This window comes from Mercenaria mercenaria, chromosome 7 (assembly GCF_021730395.1).
Source record: "Mercenaria mercenaria strain notata chromosome 7, MADL_Memer_1, whole genome shotgun sequence".
Lineage (NCBI taxonomy): Eukaryota > Metazoa > Mollusca > Bivalvia > Venerida > Veneridae > Mercenaria > Mercenaria mercenaria.
In genome coordinates this window covers 16,179,063-16,196,362 of record NC_069367.1, presented here as the reverse complement: position 1 = coordinate 16,196,362, position 17,300 = coordinate 16,179,063, and the positions used below count along the sequence as shown (strand labels likewise).

The following is a 17,300-nucleotide window of genomic DNA, read 5'->3' as shown; positions in this document are numbered from 1 at the left end:
GTAATCTACAAAGGCACAATACAAAGGCACAATATAAGAGCAGATTGGTTTGTTTATACTTTAACTTACTCCCCTTAGATTCATAATCACCATTTGCAATACAGAATTAGCAACAGACGATAAGACAGGTAAGATGATATTTTGTTAAAGTTTAAGTATCAGACGAGCTGTAATAACTTTGAAATGATGTACAAAAGTTACCCAGAGCAAGCATAGGGTGGACCCAGTTCACCAAAATTTTTCGTCGTTTTCGTTTTCTTTTATTTCATTTCCCATCCTTTTAGCTCTGATTTTCAACATTTTGATAATAAGCAAATTTCTCGATGCTTGAATTGTTCGACAAACCTGCAAACCTGCTAAACTTCATGTCCTCTTTACCTATCTTAAATTTAATAGAACATCACTTTTTCCAACACCTATTTTTCATGGAAGTTCTATCATAACTTAAAATAACGATGAAAATAAAGAGGGAGTGTAATAGTTCCTAGTAAAATACCAGTCAGTTGTGGTCTGTTACCCTAAAATATGCTCATGTCCGCACAATAAACCCCTACTTTCGGTTTCGATCCGCAAAACTTGCAGTGTGGAGTGTAGGCCTATAAACATAAACCATCTCATTTCATGCAAGCATGATGTATTCTTGCAGTAAAATGTGTGGTTAAAGCACTTGTGTCATACGAATTTTCGAAAAAACAAAACATGGAGAAATAAGGATCTGTTTACTACCGGCTTCTTTCGACTACTTTTCGGCCGAATTACTGGCTTTATTCCTCAAAACGAAGCTTAGAAACATGGGTCGATCGCAATAAAATATTCGACAAGAAACATAGAATTTCTGAACAAATTTAATTTTGTTTTTGCTATGAACATTTTATACCCCTTAACAACTTAAATAACAAGACAAAATGTACGGAAGCAATATTCAATTGAAAATACACATAAGAATGTGTCTGTGTAGATGGATCTTGATACTAAGTTGATAGCGAATTTGAAGCGATGTGAGAAGTTTTTCTCCGGATAGGCTGCTTCCAGTAGCTGGAGGGCATAAAAGACCAAAGTTTTATCTTTATCTTGGCTGGTCGTTGCATGTTATCGCTAAATTAGAAAATGGGTCTGCCTCAATGTAATGCTCATTTCAATAACGAGGACGGTATCCGCTCGATTGACAGAAACAACGAGGATGTACCATGGTAAAATCGTCAGAGGTATCTTTTTTTCTACACACTGTCTCCGAAAAAATCGATCTAATTTTACTGTGATTCCAGTTTTTTGTGAAATGAAAGTAACGGCTATCACATAGAATGACTGCTTTTCATTTTCCTAGCAAAAATTTCCTCATATAATCCGAAATAATACCATCAATCGTGAAAATATATACCATCGCCTTAAAATATCTTCATTTTCGCAGCAAAAAACGTATTTTTTTCACAGTTATTCAGATTATATTAGATAGATATTTTACATGGATATAGTTAAGGTATGTTCTTACACATTCAATACTAAAACTTTTCAAATCTTCAGTTAAATACGGTATAATAACCTGTTAAAGGTGTGAATTTCCTGTTCACCAACATGTACATAAATCACACGAGGGCGGTATCGCTCACACGAGTAGGTACCCGAATAACCAGTGTGGTGACCGTGTGTCGTCAACAATTTTCCTGTTATTAACATAGAGGTCAAATTCTGGTCTACTTTTAATGAAACTTGGTCAGAATGTGTCGGACGTGTAAAAAACTTATTTATCTGGAATCAATAATAGGCCACTAATAGGAAAATAAAACTTTAATAGCACTATAGATCCCGCGGTTTTCTACCTTATCTGCATAAATCTTGGTCGGAATGTATGTCTTGATGAAATGTAGGTGAGGAATGAAACTGGGTTTCCTAGTCACAAACTAGGCCACTAGGTCGGATCATAGAAGCACCTTGGTAACACTCGTGCGAACACATTTTCAACTTGAACATCATGAATCTTTGTATGAATGTTTTCCCTAAATTTATGAAATCTAGTTTAATGGTCACAAACTATGTCACTAGGTCATATTATGGTAACACCTTACTAACTCTCTAGAAAGTAACATTTTCCAGCTGATCTGAATTAAACTTTATCACACTAATGCTTTCAAGTATTTAAAGTTTTCATAGATTTTTCAGTCGATATTTAAGAAATTAAGCCAAGTGAGAAACTGATCACTAGGGGAAAGTATTGAAAACTTAGTTAACTCGTTTTACTTGATGGGCCATTCCATGAGAAAACCTGTATTAGTGACAAAAAATCAAAATTTAGATAGCAAAAGATTCATAAAGAACATTCTTTTACCCTTCAAAACAGAAAATTTGAAGAAATTATTTTCTCTATTTCAAGAGGTACAATGATTTTAAGTAAGCCACCTAGGGCATTTTAGAAGTGACGTAAAGAACGTCATGAAAGCAGTATGATGTATGACGTCGCCGGGCATAACATGCACTTTTCAAGTCTTTAATGCAACAAATTTTATTATGTGATGGCGCGTACGTCTGTCTCCGTCCGTCTGTCTGTCCTTCCATCATCATTAATATACGGAATATAACTTTATAACCATTAAAAGTATTGACTTTACGCTTGGCATATAGGTAGATGGTGATATGACGATATGCTGAGCGCTTGAACCGGCCCTGTAGGTCATAGGTCAAGGTCACAAACTGAGCTAAAAGGTCAAAACTGTCCATCATATTTTGTGTCCGGCGCATAACTAAATAACCGTTCAAGGTATTAACGTCAAACTGGAACTGGAGATGTAGATAGGTTGCAATGTTACAATGTGCAGAGTGCATGAACCAGGGTGGTAGGTCAGAGGTCAAGGTCAAATCCGCCCATCATATTTTTGTGTCCAGAACATAACTTAAAAAGTATTAAAGGTATTGAATTGAAACTTTGAGTATAGGGAGGTGGTGATGAGACAGTGTGCAGATTGCAACAATCTACATTACGCCCACCCCTCCCACCAACCTACGCCATCCCCCTTATCCCAATTATCATTCAGTTTCTTAATCTTTAGTACCCTGTCACCACAACCGCACACACACACGCATGCACGTACACACACACACGTACACACACACACACACGCACGCCTGCAAAAAATGTTTTTCATTTAGTTTCTTGCCTTTTTGTTTCCTGCAACATTCCTCCACCAACCACCATTACCACCCTCATCCCCCACAAAATGTAATTTACTTTCTTATTCTTTAGCATCCTGTCACCGCTATCACACACACATAACCTGCTTACCCTCCCCCCCCCCCCCCCCCCACCCCCCACACACACCTCCCACACACACACTTAAAAGAAAGGAAAAAGTCATTTAGTTTCTTGCCCCATGCTCCCCCCCCCCAACCTCTCCCATACACACATCTCCCACGCCTCCTACCAAGAAAAATCTTAAAATTCTGTTGTTTTTTTTTTGTTTCCATCTTCCTCTGATATAACCCTTCGGGTGTATATTGCACTGCTTGGCGGAGCTCTTGTTATATTCTTCTCATGAACTATTAGACAGATCGTCATTAAACATGGCCTGTTGTGTCCTTGCTTGATCATCTCTTACATTTGCTTAGAATCGTTCTGTTTGAGCTAGAGCTGAAAAGTTAGGGGAACATCAAAGAAATTTAACATGTAGTAATTATCGTGAAATTCCCTACTCAGACGGGTGATTATTTACGCTAATAGGACACAGGTTATCTTTTTTTCTTTTGAAAACAAACTTGTCTATTTTAACAAATCTGCCAAAGTTTTACGGAGTTATCAAACATGTTAAATGTGAAATAACTGAAACAGATTTTCAACCTGTCCTACAGCAAGGAAGGGAAAGCAGCCATGAAGTGTGTATTGGATTACGTAAAGACTTGTCCAGATCTGATGACTTCCGGGGACACGGCAGTCATGTTGAAAAGTCTTGAGGCGTTTGACCAGTTCGGAGGACTTGAAGGATATTGCAACTCTATGTCAGGTATTACTATAGGACATTTAGTACGATCCGTATCAATGAATATACTTCCATGTATTTTTAGCCCACCATCATCAGATGGTGGGCTATTCAAATCACTCTGCGTCCGTGCTCCGTCGTCCTTCCGTCCGTCCTTCCGTCCGTTAACAATTTCTCGTTATCACATCTCCTCAGAAACTACCAGGGGGATTTTGACAAAACTTTGTCAGAATGATGTATTGGTACCCTAGTTGTGTCCCCCTGAAAATCAGACTGGTTCAACAATTTTTGAGTGAGTAATGGCCCTTTGTTTATTTTTATAATTTACATAGATTTATATAGGGAAAAACTTTGAAAATCTTCTTGTTCTAAACAACAGGGCCTAGGGCTTTGCTATTTGGTATGAAGCATCATCTAGTGGTCCTCTACCAAGAGTGTTCAGATTATCCCTCTGGGGTCAAATATGGCCCCGCCCCGGGGGTCACACGGTTCATATAGACTTATATAGGGAAAAGCTTTTAAAATCTTCTTGTCAATAACCTACAATATTCAAATTTGGACCACATGTATAGTTTTGAGTGGCAAGATGAACCTTGACTTGAGTTGACTTTGATTTTGACCTAGTGACCTACTTCCACATTTCTGTAGCTACAGCCTTCAAATTTGGACCACATGCATAGTTTTGTGCACCGGAAAAACTTTGACCTTGACATTGACCTAGTGACCTACTTTCACATTTTTGAAGGTACAGGCTTCAAATTTGGACCACTTGCATAGTTTCATGTTCCGAAATGAAAGTTGACCTTTATTTTGACCTAGTGACCTACTTTCACATTTCTCAAGCTACAGCCTTCAAATTTGGACCACATGCATAGTTTTATGTACCGAAAAAAACTTTGACCTTGACATTGATCTAGTGACCGACCTTCTTTCATATTTTTGAAGGTACAGGCTTCAGATTTGAACCACATGCATAGTTTTGTGTTTTCGAAATGAAATTTCACCTTGATTTTGACCTAGTGACCTACTTTCACATTTTTGAAGCTACAGGCTTCAAATTTGGACCACATGCATATTTTTGTGTTCTGAATTGAAATTTGACATTGATTTTTACCTAGTACCTACTTTCACATTTCTCAAGCTGCAGCCTCCAGATTTGAAGCACATGCATAGTTTTGTATACTGAAATGAACTTTGACCTTGAAATTGATCTTGTGACCTACTTTCACATTTCTCAAGCTACAGCTTTTAAATTTGGACCACATGCATGGATCGCATGCACAGTGTTGTGTACCGAAATGAACTTTGACCTTGATTTTGACATTGAGCTAGTCTTGAAATTGGAAAACTCAAAAATGGCTCAATGGTGGGCGCCAAGATCACTCTGTGATCTCTTGTCATCTTTTTTAATCTCTCAGTTTTATCTTTACAGCGATTTTAGTTCACTAGAGCACGAAGTGCTCAAGGTGAGCTATTGTGACCGGTCATTGTCCGGCGTCCGTCGTCAGTCGTCCGTCGTGCGTCGACATTTGCCTTGTTAGCACTCTAGAGGCCACATATATGACCCAATCATTATGAAACTTCGTCAGAATATTTGTCTTGATGATCTCTAGGCCAAGTTTGAAAGTGGGTCATGTGGGATCAAAACTAGGTCAGTAGGCAAGAGCAAAAGAAAATCTAGTTAACACTCTAGAAGCCACATTTATGACCCCATCTTCCTGAAACTTGGTCAGAATGTTTATCTTGATGACTTCTACACCAAGTTTGAATATAGGTGATGTTGGGTTAAAAACTAGGTCAATAGGTCAGATCAAAGGAAAATCTTGTTTACACTCTAGAGACCACATTTTAAATTTGAATCTCGTGGGAATTGGTCAGAATGTTTGCTTGATGATTTCTAGGTCAAGTTTGAATCTTGATCATGTGGGGTCAAAAATTAGGTCACCCGTTCAAATCAAAGAAAAACTGTGTATAGGTAATAAGGGCTGTATTTTAATGAATATTTCTTGATCTTCTTGATGAAAGTTAGGCCAGGTTCGAATATGGGTCATCTGGGGTAAAAAACTAGGTCACCTGGTCAAATCAAAGACAAACCTTGTGTATGCAATAGGGGCTGTATTTTCATAAATCTTAGTCAGAATTTTTGTCTCCATGAAGTATCGGATGATTTTTATCTAGGACACATAGGGGTCAAAAACTAGGCCATCAGGTCAAATCAAAGAAAAAGCTTGTTTACACGCTAGGGGCCACATTTTTTATTCAGTCTTCATAAAACTTTGTCAGAATGTTTGGTAACATGAAGTCTTGTATGATTTCCACTCTGGGTCATGTAGGGTCAAAAACTAGGCCACTTGGTAAAATCAAAGTAAAGCTTGTTTACACTCTAGAGGCCACTTTTTTGCTCCAATCTTCACAAAACTTTGTCAGAATGTTTGTTTTCATGAAGTCATGGACGAATTCTAATCTTGGTCATGTGGGATCAAAAACTAGGTCAGTAGGTCAAATAAAAGAAATTGCTTGTTTACACTCAGGCCACATTTTTGGTCCAGTCTTAATAAAGAAAATTGGTCAGAATGTTTGTTTCCATGAAATTTCGGACGAGTTAAAAGTTGAGTCCGGTTGGGTAAAAAACTAGGTCACTAGGCCAAATCGAAAAAAAACCCCACTAGAAGCCACATTTTTGCTCCAATGTACATGAAACTTGGTCAGAATGTTTATCTCCTTGAAAACTCAGAGGAGTTTGAAAATGGGTCATGTGGTGTAAAAAAATAGGTCACCAGATCAAACATGTTTGTTATGGTGTGTTACTCTGGTGAGCGACCTAGGGCCGTCATGGCCCTCTTCTTTTATAAGTTATAGTTGTTTTTGCGAGACATAATTATGTTTGCATGGTGTTTATAGACCTGTGATAGGATTTAGGAATCGGGAGAGCGTAGCGAGCAATGTTTTTGAAACACCAGATTTGTGTATAAACACCATGCAGACCTATTCCGAGAATGATGTTCCTTTGATCTATATAATACAGTTTGGTTTCAGGTCTGTTAAAATTGTTTTAACAGTATGTAATTTGAAAATAAACCTTTTAGTGGTTGGATTTTCAAATCAAGAGAAAATTTCATGCACACACAAACTAATTTTAAAATCTCCAACACGCATTTAGGAATTCAGCATAACCTCAGATAAACATTATCATTTGTTGAAGAAATTTCACCCCCCCCCACCCCCCTCCTCCCGCATAGATATAGATATGACAATGGAATAATATAAATAGACGTTTAAATTTACAATTCACTATGAATAAACTCGTGAAGCTCATTTTGCGCGTGATCACCCTGTGTCTGCCGTCGTCCTTCGTCCGTCGGCGTCGCGTCTATACTTAAACATCTTCTGTCAGAATTACACCAAATTTTGTCCAGAGCTTTTTTGTAAGGTCCTCTCTAAGATTTGTTCAAATAGTTCCGCTTGACTGATTTAAAGGGACACCAGAGCTAAAACAGAAAATAATTTTAAACAACTTCTCATGATAGATCATCTTACTCTGTAGCATCTTAGGAAGGTCATCTCTCAAATTTGGTCAAATCGTTTGGTTTGACAGGTTTTAAGGGCCACCTGAGCTAAAAAAAAAAAAGAAACAGCATTTCTACTCTTGAACCACTTGATGGATCATCATAGACTTGGTCTGTAGCATCCTCGTAAAGTCATATATGATATTTGTGCAAATTGGATTTCTTGAATGATTTTCATGGCCATCAGCGCTAAAAATAGAAAGAAAACTCTTTAAAATATTTATTGTCATGAACCACTTGATGGTATTCACCAAACTTGGTCTGTAGCATGGTAGCATGTAGCATTGATGAAGTGAAAATTGAAAACCCTTCAAACGCCTATTCCTCTTCAATATATAATCTTGATCAAACATCTTGAAAACAAAAAGCGGATTTAAGATAAGGCTGATCATGACTGTTATTTACATGTCTATGTAATCTTTTAAACTTTAAACGACTTCTCCTCACTCGTGAACGGCTTGATTGATCTTTATTCTACTTGGCCTATAGCATCTTTGTAAGATCCCCTCTAAAATCTATTCAGATAGAGGCACTCGTATCCGCTTAAGCTAAATTTAAAATCTTTAAAATACTTTCTTTATTTCCTACCGTGCAAATCTCCATCAGATTTGGTCTGTAGCATCACTATAAGGCCCCATCCCAATTTAAGTCAAATAGGTGCACTTTGCTCCTTCTAGAACATAGAACATAGATTTTACTATGTCCGTTATGCATATACAGAACATCGACATAAACCAATATAAAAGCATGATCATGACAATAATGGCAACAATAGTAATATGAAGGTCACAGAATGATAATCAAACTGATGACAATGTCTGAAAAGTACATATTAGTGGTCGCAAGAAGTTAAAATAGCAAAAAACGCTTGTAAACACGTTCTTATCATACATCAGGTCTGTAGTATCCAACCGATTTTGTTCAAATGGAGGCACGAGCCGCTAAGCGGCTAAACATAGAAACACGTTTAAATGACGTCTTCTCATGAACCGTCTGATGGATCTTCATCAAACTTGAAATAGGTACAATCGGTTACTTTTAGGCGTCGGTAGCGCTTAGAATAATAAAAAAAAAACGAATTCATTCTTCTCATGGACCACTTCTTGGATTTTCGTCAAACCGTTCATTAGCAACATGTTTAGTTCCTCTCCCTAATTTGGTCAAGTGAGACCACTCGTCCCCTTTAAAGGACCGCTAGAGCTAAAGGTTGGGACAAACATTTAAACAACTTCTGCACAGTATGAAACGCCTGACGGATCTTCATCAGTCTTTATCTATAAATTATTGTGAGGTTTTCTCCCTAATTTCTTTAAAGTGGAGCAGATCGTCCCTTTTGGGTGTATCTATGTACATTAAATCTATTTCTTATCATGAACTGCGTTATAGATCTTCATCAATCTTGGTTTGTAACATCATTGTAAGATCCTTTCCTATTTCCAAATGAGAGAAATTGGCCCCTTTTAGTGGCCACTGTGGCTAATAATAAACATGAATTTAAACAATTTCTTCTCATTAAGTGTTTGTTTGATCTTCATCAAACTTGGTCTGTATCTTTCATATAAAGTCTTCTGTGAAATTTCTAGGGTCCTTTTAAGTGGACACTCGAGCTAAAATAACCTTTTTTGCTTGAACTGTTTGGCAGATCTTCATTAAACTAGTTATGTAGCATCCTTGTAAGGTCCTTTCTCAATTTGTTCAAACGGGGATACTTTTTATGTTGTTTCATTCATGATTCACAGTGTAATATATACATTCAAGGTGACCGAATAAGGACCACTACGACTCTCTTGTTCTAATTAATGATAGTGCTGTGCTTCTGAAATAATTTGAACAAAGTAATATAAAAATATTTCCTTTCATTTGTTAAATTCGCTACAGGTTATGATTGTGAAATTGTAAACGCACTTTCAGCAACGAATGCAATTTATTTTTAGTTACTTACATCTACTTTTTCTGCGCAGGGCATTTTAACTGATCAACTTTTAATACAGACCTCTGAAGTGGTAAGTGAATTAAGTGATTGCCGAGATCACTTTAAACAAACTGCGGGTAGATATGTGTATTAAGAATGAAAAGTAACATTACGTCAACATTTTTAGCTCACCTGAGCACAAAGTGCTCAAAGGTGAGCTTTTGTGATCGCCCTGTGTCCGTCGTCTGTCCGTCCGTTGTCCGTCATCAACAATTTGACTGTTAACACTCTAGAGGTCACAATTTTGGCCCAGTCTTAATGAAACTTGGTCAGAACGTTACCCTCAATAAAATCTTGGACGAGTTCGATATTGGGTCATCTAGGGTCAAAAACTAGGTCACCAGATCAAATCAAAGGAACAGCTTGTTAACACTCTAGAGGTCACAATTTCCCAATCTTAATGAAACTTGGTCAGAATATTACTCTCACTAAAGTCTTGGATGAGTTCGATATCGGGTCATCTGGGGTTAAAAACTAGGTCACCAGGTCAAATCAAAGGAAAAGCTTGTTAACGCTCTAGTGGTCACAATTTTGGCCCAATCTTAATGAAACTTGGTCAGAATATTACTATCAATAAAATCTTGGACGAGTTCGATATTGGGTCATCTGGGGTCAAAAACTAGGTCACCAGGTCAAATCAAAGGAAAAGCTTGTTACCGCTCTAGATGTCACAATTTTGGCCCAATCTTAATGAAACTTGGTCAGAATATTACTCTCAATAAAATCTTGGATGAGTTCGATATTGGGACATCTGGGGTCAAAAACTAGGTCACCAGGTCAAATCAAAGGAAAACAATGTTAACACTCTAGAGGTCACAAGTTTGGCCCAATCTTATTAAATGAAACTTGGTCAGAATGTTATCCTCAATAAAATCTTGGACGAATTCAATATTGGGTCATATGGGGTCAAAAACTAGGTCACCAGGTCAAAGCAAAGGAAAAGCTTTTTAACACTGTAGAGGCCACATTTATGACTGTATCTTCATGAATCTTGGTCAGAATGTTAATCTTGATGGTCTCAAGGTCCAAGCTGAATCTGGATCATGTAGGATCAAAACTATGTCACCAGGTAAAATCAAAGGAAAAGCTAGTTAACACGGTAGAGGCCACATTTATGACCATATCTTAATGGAACTTTGGTCAGAATGTTGATCTTGATGATCTATAGGTCAAGTTCAAATCTGAGTCAGGTGGGGTCAAAAACTAGGTCACTAGGTCAAATCAAAGGAAAAGCTTGTTAACACTCTAGAGGCCACATTTATGACTGTATCTTCTTGAAACTTGATCAGAATGTTAATCTTGATGATCTTTAGGTCAAGTTCGAATCTGGGTCATGTGGAGTCAAAAACTAGGGTTCCGGGTCAAATCAAAGGAAAAGCTAGTTAACACTTTAGAGATCACATTTATGACCATATCTTTATGAAACTTTGTCAGAATGTTAATCTTGATGATCTTTAGGTCAATAGGTCAGGTGAGCGATACAGGGCCTTCATGGCCCTCTTGTTTATGTTTTTACAAACTTATTGGTTATTTACCGGACAGCCGTTCAATGTGTTTATAAACGATATCAGGAATAAGTTTCAAAGTCTTATTCCTTGAATTTTAGCTTTAGCCCAGTAAACATGTGTTAAACTATAAACCCGTTAATAGCACAAACTGTCGACCGACAAATTAAATAGGGAGTCATAATTATAATAACTGCAAGAAACTTTGAAGACCCGTTGAATGTTTTACAGGTCCCTGTACAGCAGTGCAACAGTGCCTTAGCAGCCAACGTATGGAAGATGATAACTCACCTATGCCTTCACAACCTTCACCATTTAGTATCATCCTAACTGCTGTCAAAATGATTTGCGGGTAAATTTCTTTTTACACATGGAAAGCATTTGCAATCTTGATGTGCAACGCTCTTATCGCACGTTATCACCGTAAGGATAATGGTTCCGTTCTCGTGTGTATATATTCAAATGTTGGCAAACTGTGTAACAAGGGTATCAGTGAGCTCATATTCAGCTTCTGCATGTATCAACTGCATTAATGTCTTAATTTCCATTCGAAGACGCCCACCTTTTTTGCGGAGAACATGTCAAAATTTTTTTCGGAAAAATAGATGAATGTTTGTGGGACGATATCTGCAACTTTTATGTTGAATTTCATTTTTGATTTTTCCGATGAACTTGGATTTTGATATACAAGTCGCAATGAAATTCTGTTCAGATCTGTGCAATGTTGTTCTTGGGCTTAATTATCCCAATTCGTCTTTCCTTTTCTGCTTGGTAATATTCTACGCGTCTTTTAGCATAATAAGCATACGCGTTGTAAGGTATGTTTTAGTCGGACAATTGTTTCTATTTATATAAAATTTCCGTTCGGCAAGATGGAATAACTGTGTAATTCCGTTGAATTGATATCTGTGCAGCATCTTTGAATAGACCATTTCAATGACCCAGTTCATTGTAGTATTTGAAAATATCTAGGAGAAAAGCAATTAAGTTTGAAACAAATGTGATTTAAGGCATACTGTTTTTCAGACCTGTGAAGGGAATGTTCGACTGTTTTAAGGACGTAGGAGACCAGTGTAAGGATCTAGAGAACAACATTAAAAATATGATGGACGTTTCGCGCAGTAACGCTCCCGAGGGTTACCCATCGCCAACATACGACCAAGCAAAGTCATTTGCAATGAACGAGTGTCCAAAGTTACCATCAGGTTTGACTTTTCATTTCTTTATGTATTCAGTATTTTGGTCCAAGAAGATGGTTTGCCACTCCGTCCGTTAGTCCGTCAGTCATAGAAAATGAATTTCTTCTATAACTTTTTTGCAAGAATCTTAGTATGTGGTTGGGTCATACGGAGAATATAAAAATGTGGTTGCTATTGCAATTATGATAAAAAGTGAATCCTGAGGTAACTTAAAGAGTACAGCATCTTTTTTTAGCTCACCTGAGCATGAAGTGCTCAAGGTGAGCTTTTGTGATCGCCCTGTGTCCGTCGTCCGTCCGTTCGTCGTCAACAATTTGACTGTTAACACTCTAGAGGTCACAAATTTTGACTAATCTTTATAAAACTTGGTCAGAATGTTACCCTCAGAAAAATCTTGGACGAGTTCGATATAAGGTCATCTTGGGTCAAAAACTAGGTCACCAGGTCAAATCAAAGGAAAAGCTTGTTTACACTCTAGAGGTCACAATTTTGGCCCAATCTTCATGAAACTGTCAGAATGTACCCTCAATAAAATCTGGCCAGTTTGATATTGTTATCTGGCAAAACTAGTCACATCAAATCAAAGAAACTTGTAACACTGTAGTTGTCAAGATGTTAATCGTGATGATCTATAGGTCAATTTTTAATCTGGGTCAGGTGGGGTCAAAAACTAGATCACTAGGTCAAATACTAGGTCACCAGGTCAAATCAAAAGAAAAGCTTGATAACACTCTAGAGGTCACAATTTTGACTTAATATTTACGAAACTTGGTCAGAATGTTATCTTCAATAAAATCTTGGACAATTTCTATATTGGGTCATCTGGGGTCAAAAACTAGGTCACCAGGTCAGATCAAAGGAAAAGCTTGTTAACACTCTAGAGGTCACAGTATTGGCACAATCTTAATGAAACTTGGTCAGAATTTTACCCGTAATAAACTCTTGGATGAGTTTGATATTTAGGTCATCTGGGGTCAAAAACTAGGTCACCAGGTCAGATCAAAGGAAAAGCTTGTTAGCCATTTAGAGGTCACATTTATGACTATATTTTCATGAAACTTGGTCAGAATGTTAATCTTGATGATCTCAAGGTCCAGTTTGAATCTGGGTCATGTAGGATCAAAAACTAGGTCACTAGGTCAAATCAAAGGTAAAGCTAGTTAACACTCTAGAGACCACATTTATGACCATATCTTAATGAAACTTAGTCAGAATGTTAATCTTGATGATCTATAGGTCAAGATTAAATCTGGGTCAGGTTGAGTCAAAAACTAGGTCACCAGGTTAAATCAAATGAAAAGCTTGTTAACATTGTAGAGGTCACAATTTTGGCCCAATCTTAATGAAACTTGGTCAGAATGTTACCCTCAATAAAATCTTGGATGAGTTTGATATTGGGTCATCTGGGGTCAAAAATAAGGTCATTAACTCAAATCAAAGGAAAAGCTTGTTAACACTGTAGTTGTCACAGAATGTTAATCGTGATGATCTATAAGTCAATTTTAAATCTGGGTCAGGTGGGGTCAAAAACTAGATCACTAGGTCAAATCAAAGGAAAAGCTTGTTAACACTCTAGAGGCCACATTTATGACTGTATCTTCATGAAATTTAATCAGAATGTTAATCTTGATGATCTTTAGGTCAAGTTTGAATCTGGGCCATGTGGGGTCAAAAACTAGGTCACTGAGTCAAATCAAAGGAAAAGCTAGTTAACACTTAGAGGCCTCATTTATGACCATATCTTAATAAAACTTGGTCAGAATGTTGATCTTGATGATCTTTAGATCAATAGGTCAGGTGAGCGATACAGGTCCTTCATAGCCCAATTGTTTTATGAAACTTGATAATTATGAAGAACATACACGTATAATTATTTTGTGCGTCTGTTTTCTCTTTAAAGTTGGTTTACAGATGATGGATTATTTCGAGAAGTTAGGGCTTTTAATTTAGTTTCAATATCCTTCAACGATTAGTTATTTGCATATGCAGACGCACATGTACATGATCGTATGAACGCATGTATATATACGCGAGTTCACATGCACAAAAAATTCAAGCGCGAGTTGATTATTTATTTGCTTAAAAACTGGGACCAGAGTATCCATTCGCTTGGGATTACGTTTTACATGTGTAGTCGATACTTCAATTATTGTTAGTATTCATATACAAATAAAATATACACCGTTATATCCAGTATGAGCAGTTCTGCACTGTCTTTGGGGGAAGGTCATTCTGCTAAATATTCTCACAAAGTTGAAAACTTGAAGACTGATTGGCACAAATTTAGAAACTTAAAACTTGACTCAATAAAATAAGTCAGCTTTGTTGTTTAGTCTAGTTTGAGCATACTTTATTTCAGTAATTCATGAAATAGTTACGGAATCGGAGTAAAAGTTTTGCTAGCTTACGGTTGTCCACCACTTGCAATTGTAAGAGATTGGGCAATGATTTTGTCAACTATTTCAAAGTATGCCTTTCTCTGGCTTTTAGCACTTAACATTATTCTCTTTTTTGTCAGATTTTTCTACAAACACGTGTGTAAAGAACACCGTAAGCACCGATGAATTTCTGAACTGCTATGCAAATGTAACAGTTAATTACCCGGACTCTGACGTCGAAACTAGCTGCGAGTAAGTTATCATTTTATTAGCGCAATTTAACCCGAGTAATGTTTTGAAAACATGTTCGTAGAGTTCAATTACATTAATGTTATGTTAAAGTGTTAGAGTCATTTTCTAGTTAATGTCACGAGATATTATATTTCAAACCTCCATTATTACATAACGTCAAAGAATATTCATTATTATTGTACTCTGCAGCGCATATAGAGCAGGTCATAAATGTATATCCATGACGGTGGGCAAGAAATGCGGAGCCAAGTACACAAACGCCTTTGTGAAGGTAACCCCGCTGTTCCTCAAAACCGTACCGAGCAACTGCAAACTTGAGTCGACTACAAGTAGTTCCAGCCTCGTACAGATGTCGTCTTTTGCAGCTTTTGCAGCTTTGGCACTTGCCTTCAAGTTAATGTAGTTTTTGTATTTCTTTCATTCATTTACTATTATATGCCTTATTTTTCAACATTTTTGTATGAACTATTTGTATTCGTTATTGTAGTCATTCAGTAATCACACTGTTTATAATATCATTGCCAATGGTGAAAACTTGTGTAAATGGAAAATTAACAAAAATCCAAATTGTAGCTTTTGCAAAATACCAGACAATTTAGAACACTTTGTTGACTGTCATTTTATAAAACATTTTTGGAACAGAGTGTCGAATACCTTTAAGTTACTTGGAATTCATAGAAATGTAGAGAACTTAAAAAGTGTTGTTCTAGGATACAGCTTTGACAAGGAATAAATATAATTTTATCTGTAGCAAGTTTTTGCATATACAAATCCTTTTCTTAAGTAATCAACGTTCAAAAGAATTGAACATTATCAATATCTTTTTTTTGTACGAAATGAATATGATTATAGGGTACTTAAAATATAAACGAGAAAGAGGTACATTTATAGACAAGTTTATAGAGAATTTCTAATATTTTTTAATATCTACAGGCCTAGATATTTTGGATGATATATATTGAAAAACAATGTAATTTCGTAAAATAAAACTGTTAAACTGTACACATATTGAAGTTATGTAAATGTCAGTAATGATTTTTAAAAGAAAAAACAAAAGAAATTTATTTCTGTAAACAATGAATTTGAATTTGTTTTATTTTGACAGATGTAGTATTTAGAACACCATTCTTCTTCATTCTAGAAACAGGGTAAATATCAACCAAGGGTGGTTTTCTTTATTTTATAACTGTAAGCAAGTTTGAGCGCAAGTGCATTGTATTTTTACTTTAAAAAAGGCAAATAATACCTAGCTTTCATAGACATTTTCTCTCCTAAAACTCTTAAAGAAAGTTTTGCATTGAATGAGTTTTTTTTTGCATTGAATGAGTTTTTTTGATAATTATGTTTTATCAGTGTGTGTGTGTGTGTGTGTGTGTTACTATACGTTCATTGATATCATATGTACACTGTACATGTACTCTTATATTAAATGGGTATGTTCTTGACATTTAGTTTTGTCATGTAGTTTTCTCAATGTTTACCTCAAAATGCAAGATGTCATTTTATCAATAAACATTAAACAAATAAAATGTCGTTATACGAGGTATGTTCCAAAACTAATACATCTCCCTTTATAATGTTTATTAATAAAACGGTTTGCAACAACTTTCAGCTTAATCTTCAAACTACTTTCCCTCATGCATTATACACAATTTCAGACACTCTATACATGATTTACCTAATCGATGTGGGTTCGAGCCTCACTCGGGGCGTTGAATTCTTCATGTGAGGAAACAGAATTTAGATCACCATAATGTGGTAGTGCACACACAATTTCGTTCAGATTTCTTTTGTAACTTAAGAGTTTTTGCCCTTTAATTGTATAAAAATCCACATATTTGTACATAACAAACTTACCATCTGGTAGAATTTCATTAAATATATTTCATACTTTTCCATGAACATTTATTATAAACATGTGAAGATGTGTACCCACACCTGCCTGGTCACCCCCTTGCCTTGGTCACACCCCCTTCCCCTCCCCCACCCCCATTTTTTTTTTCATTATTTTAGATTTTTTTTTCAAACCTCCCATAAATATTTATCAACATGCAAGTTTTACCATTCCCCCACCTCGCTCCTCCACCCAGTCATGCTCACCATCGATCATGCATATCTCCCCCTCCCCCATTTTTAATTTTCCATCAATATTTATAATTAACATGTGAGGTTTTGTTTTCTCACCCGTTCACCCCCCCCCCCCCCCATTAAAAATATATATATACATATATATTTTTTCATTCCTTTTTTATTTAATGTTCAAACCTTCAACATAAAGTTGTAACCGCACCAACCTTGCCCATAGCCATGTTCAAGATATCTTACTTGATTGTGTTCTTTTAAGTTCAAATGTACATGTTAAACAGCAACACTTGGTGCCAAAACACGCAAAGACAATATTTTGTTCCAGTTAAACTTCAAGCTCACATTTCAAATAACTGCCGCATTTAATTTTAAAAGCTA

At 36.4% G+C, this 17,300-nt stretch overlaps 1 protein-coding gene across 1 annotated transcript in view; it reads left to right on the top strand.

Annotated features, from left to right (window-relative positions):
- LOC123554849 (uncharacterized) overlaps nt 1–16,282 on the top strand; it is a 42,703-nt gene extending 26,421 nt beyond the window's left edge. Inside the window, exons 3-7 of the mRNA XM_045345210.2 lie at nt 3,838–3,989; nt 11,240–11,360; nt 12,035–12,213; nt 14,726–14,837; nt 15,027–16,282. Coding sequence (XP_045201145.2) covers nt 3,838–3,989; nt 11,240–11,360; nt 12,035–12,213; nt 14,726–14,837; nt 15,027–15,240 — 778 coding nt within the window. The 3' untranslated portion in view covers nt 15,241–16,282. The remainder of the gene's footprint in view (nt 1–3,837; nt 3,990–11,239; nt 11,361–12,034; nt 12,214–14,725; nt 14,838–15,026) is intronic.
- Nucleotides 16,283–17,300: the final 1,018 nt, after the last annotated feature.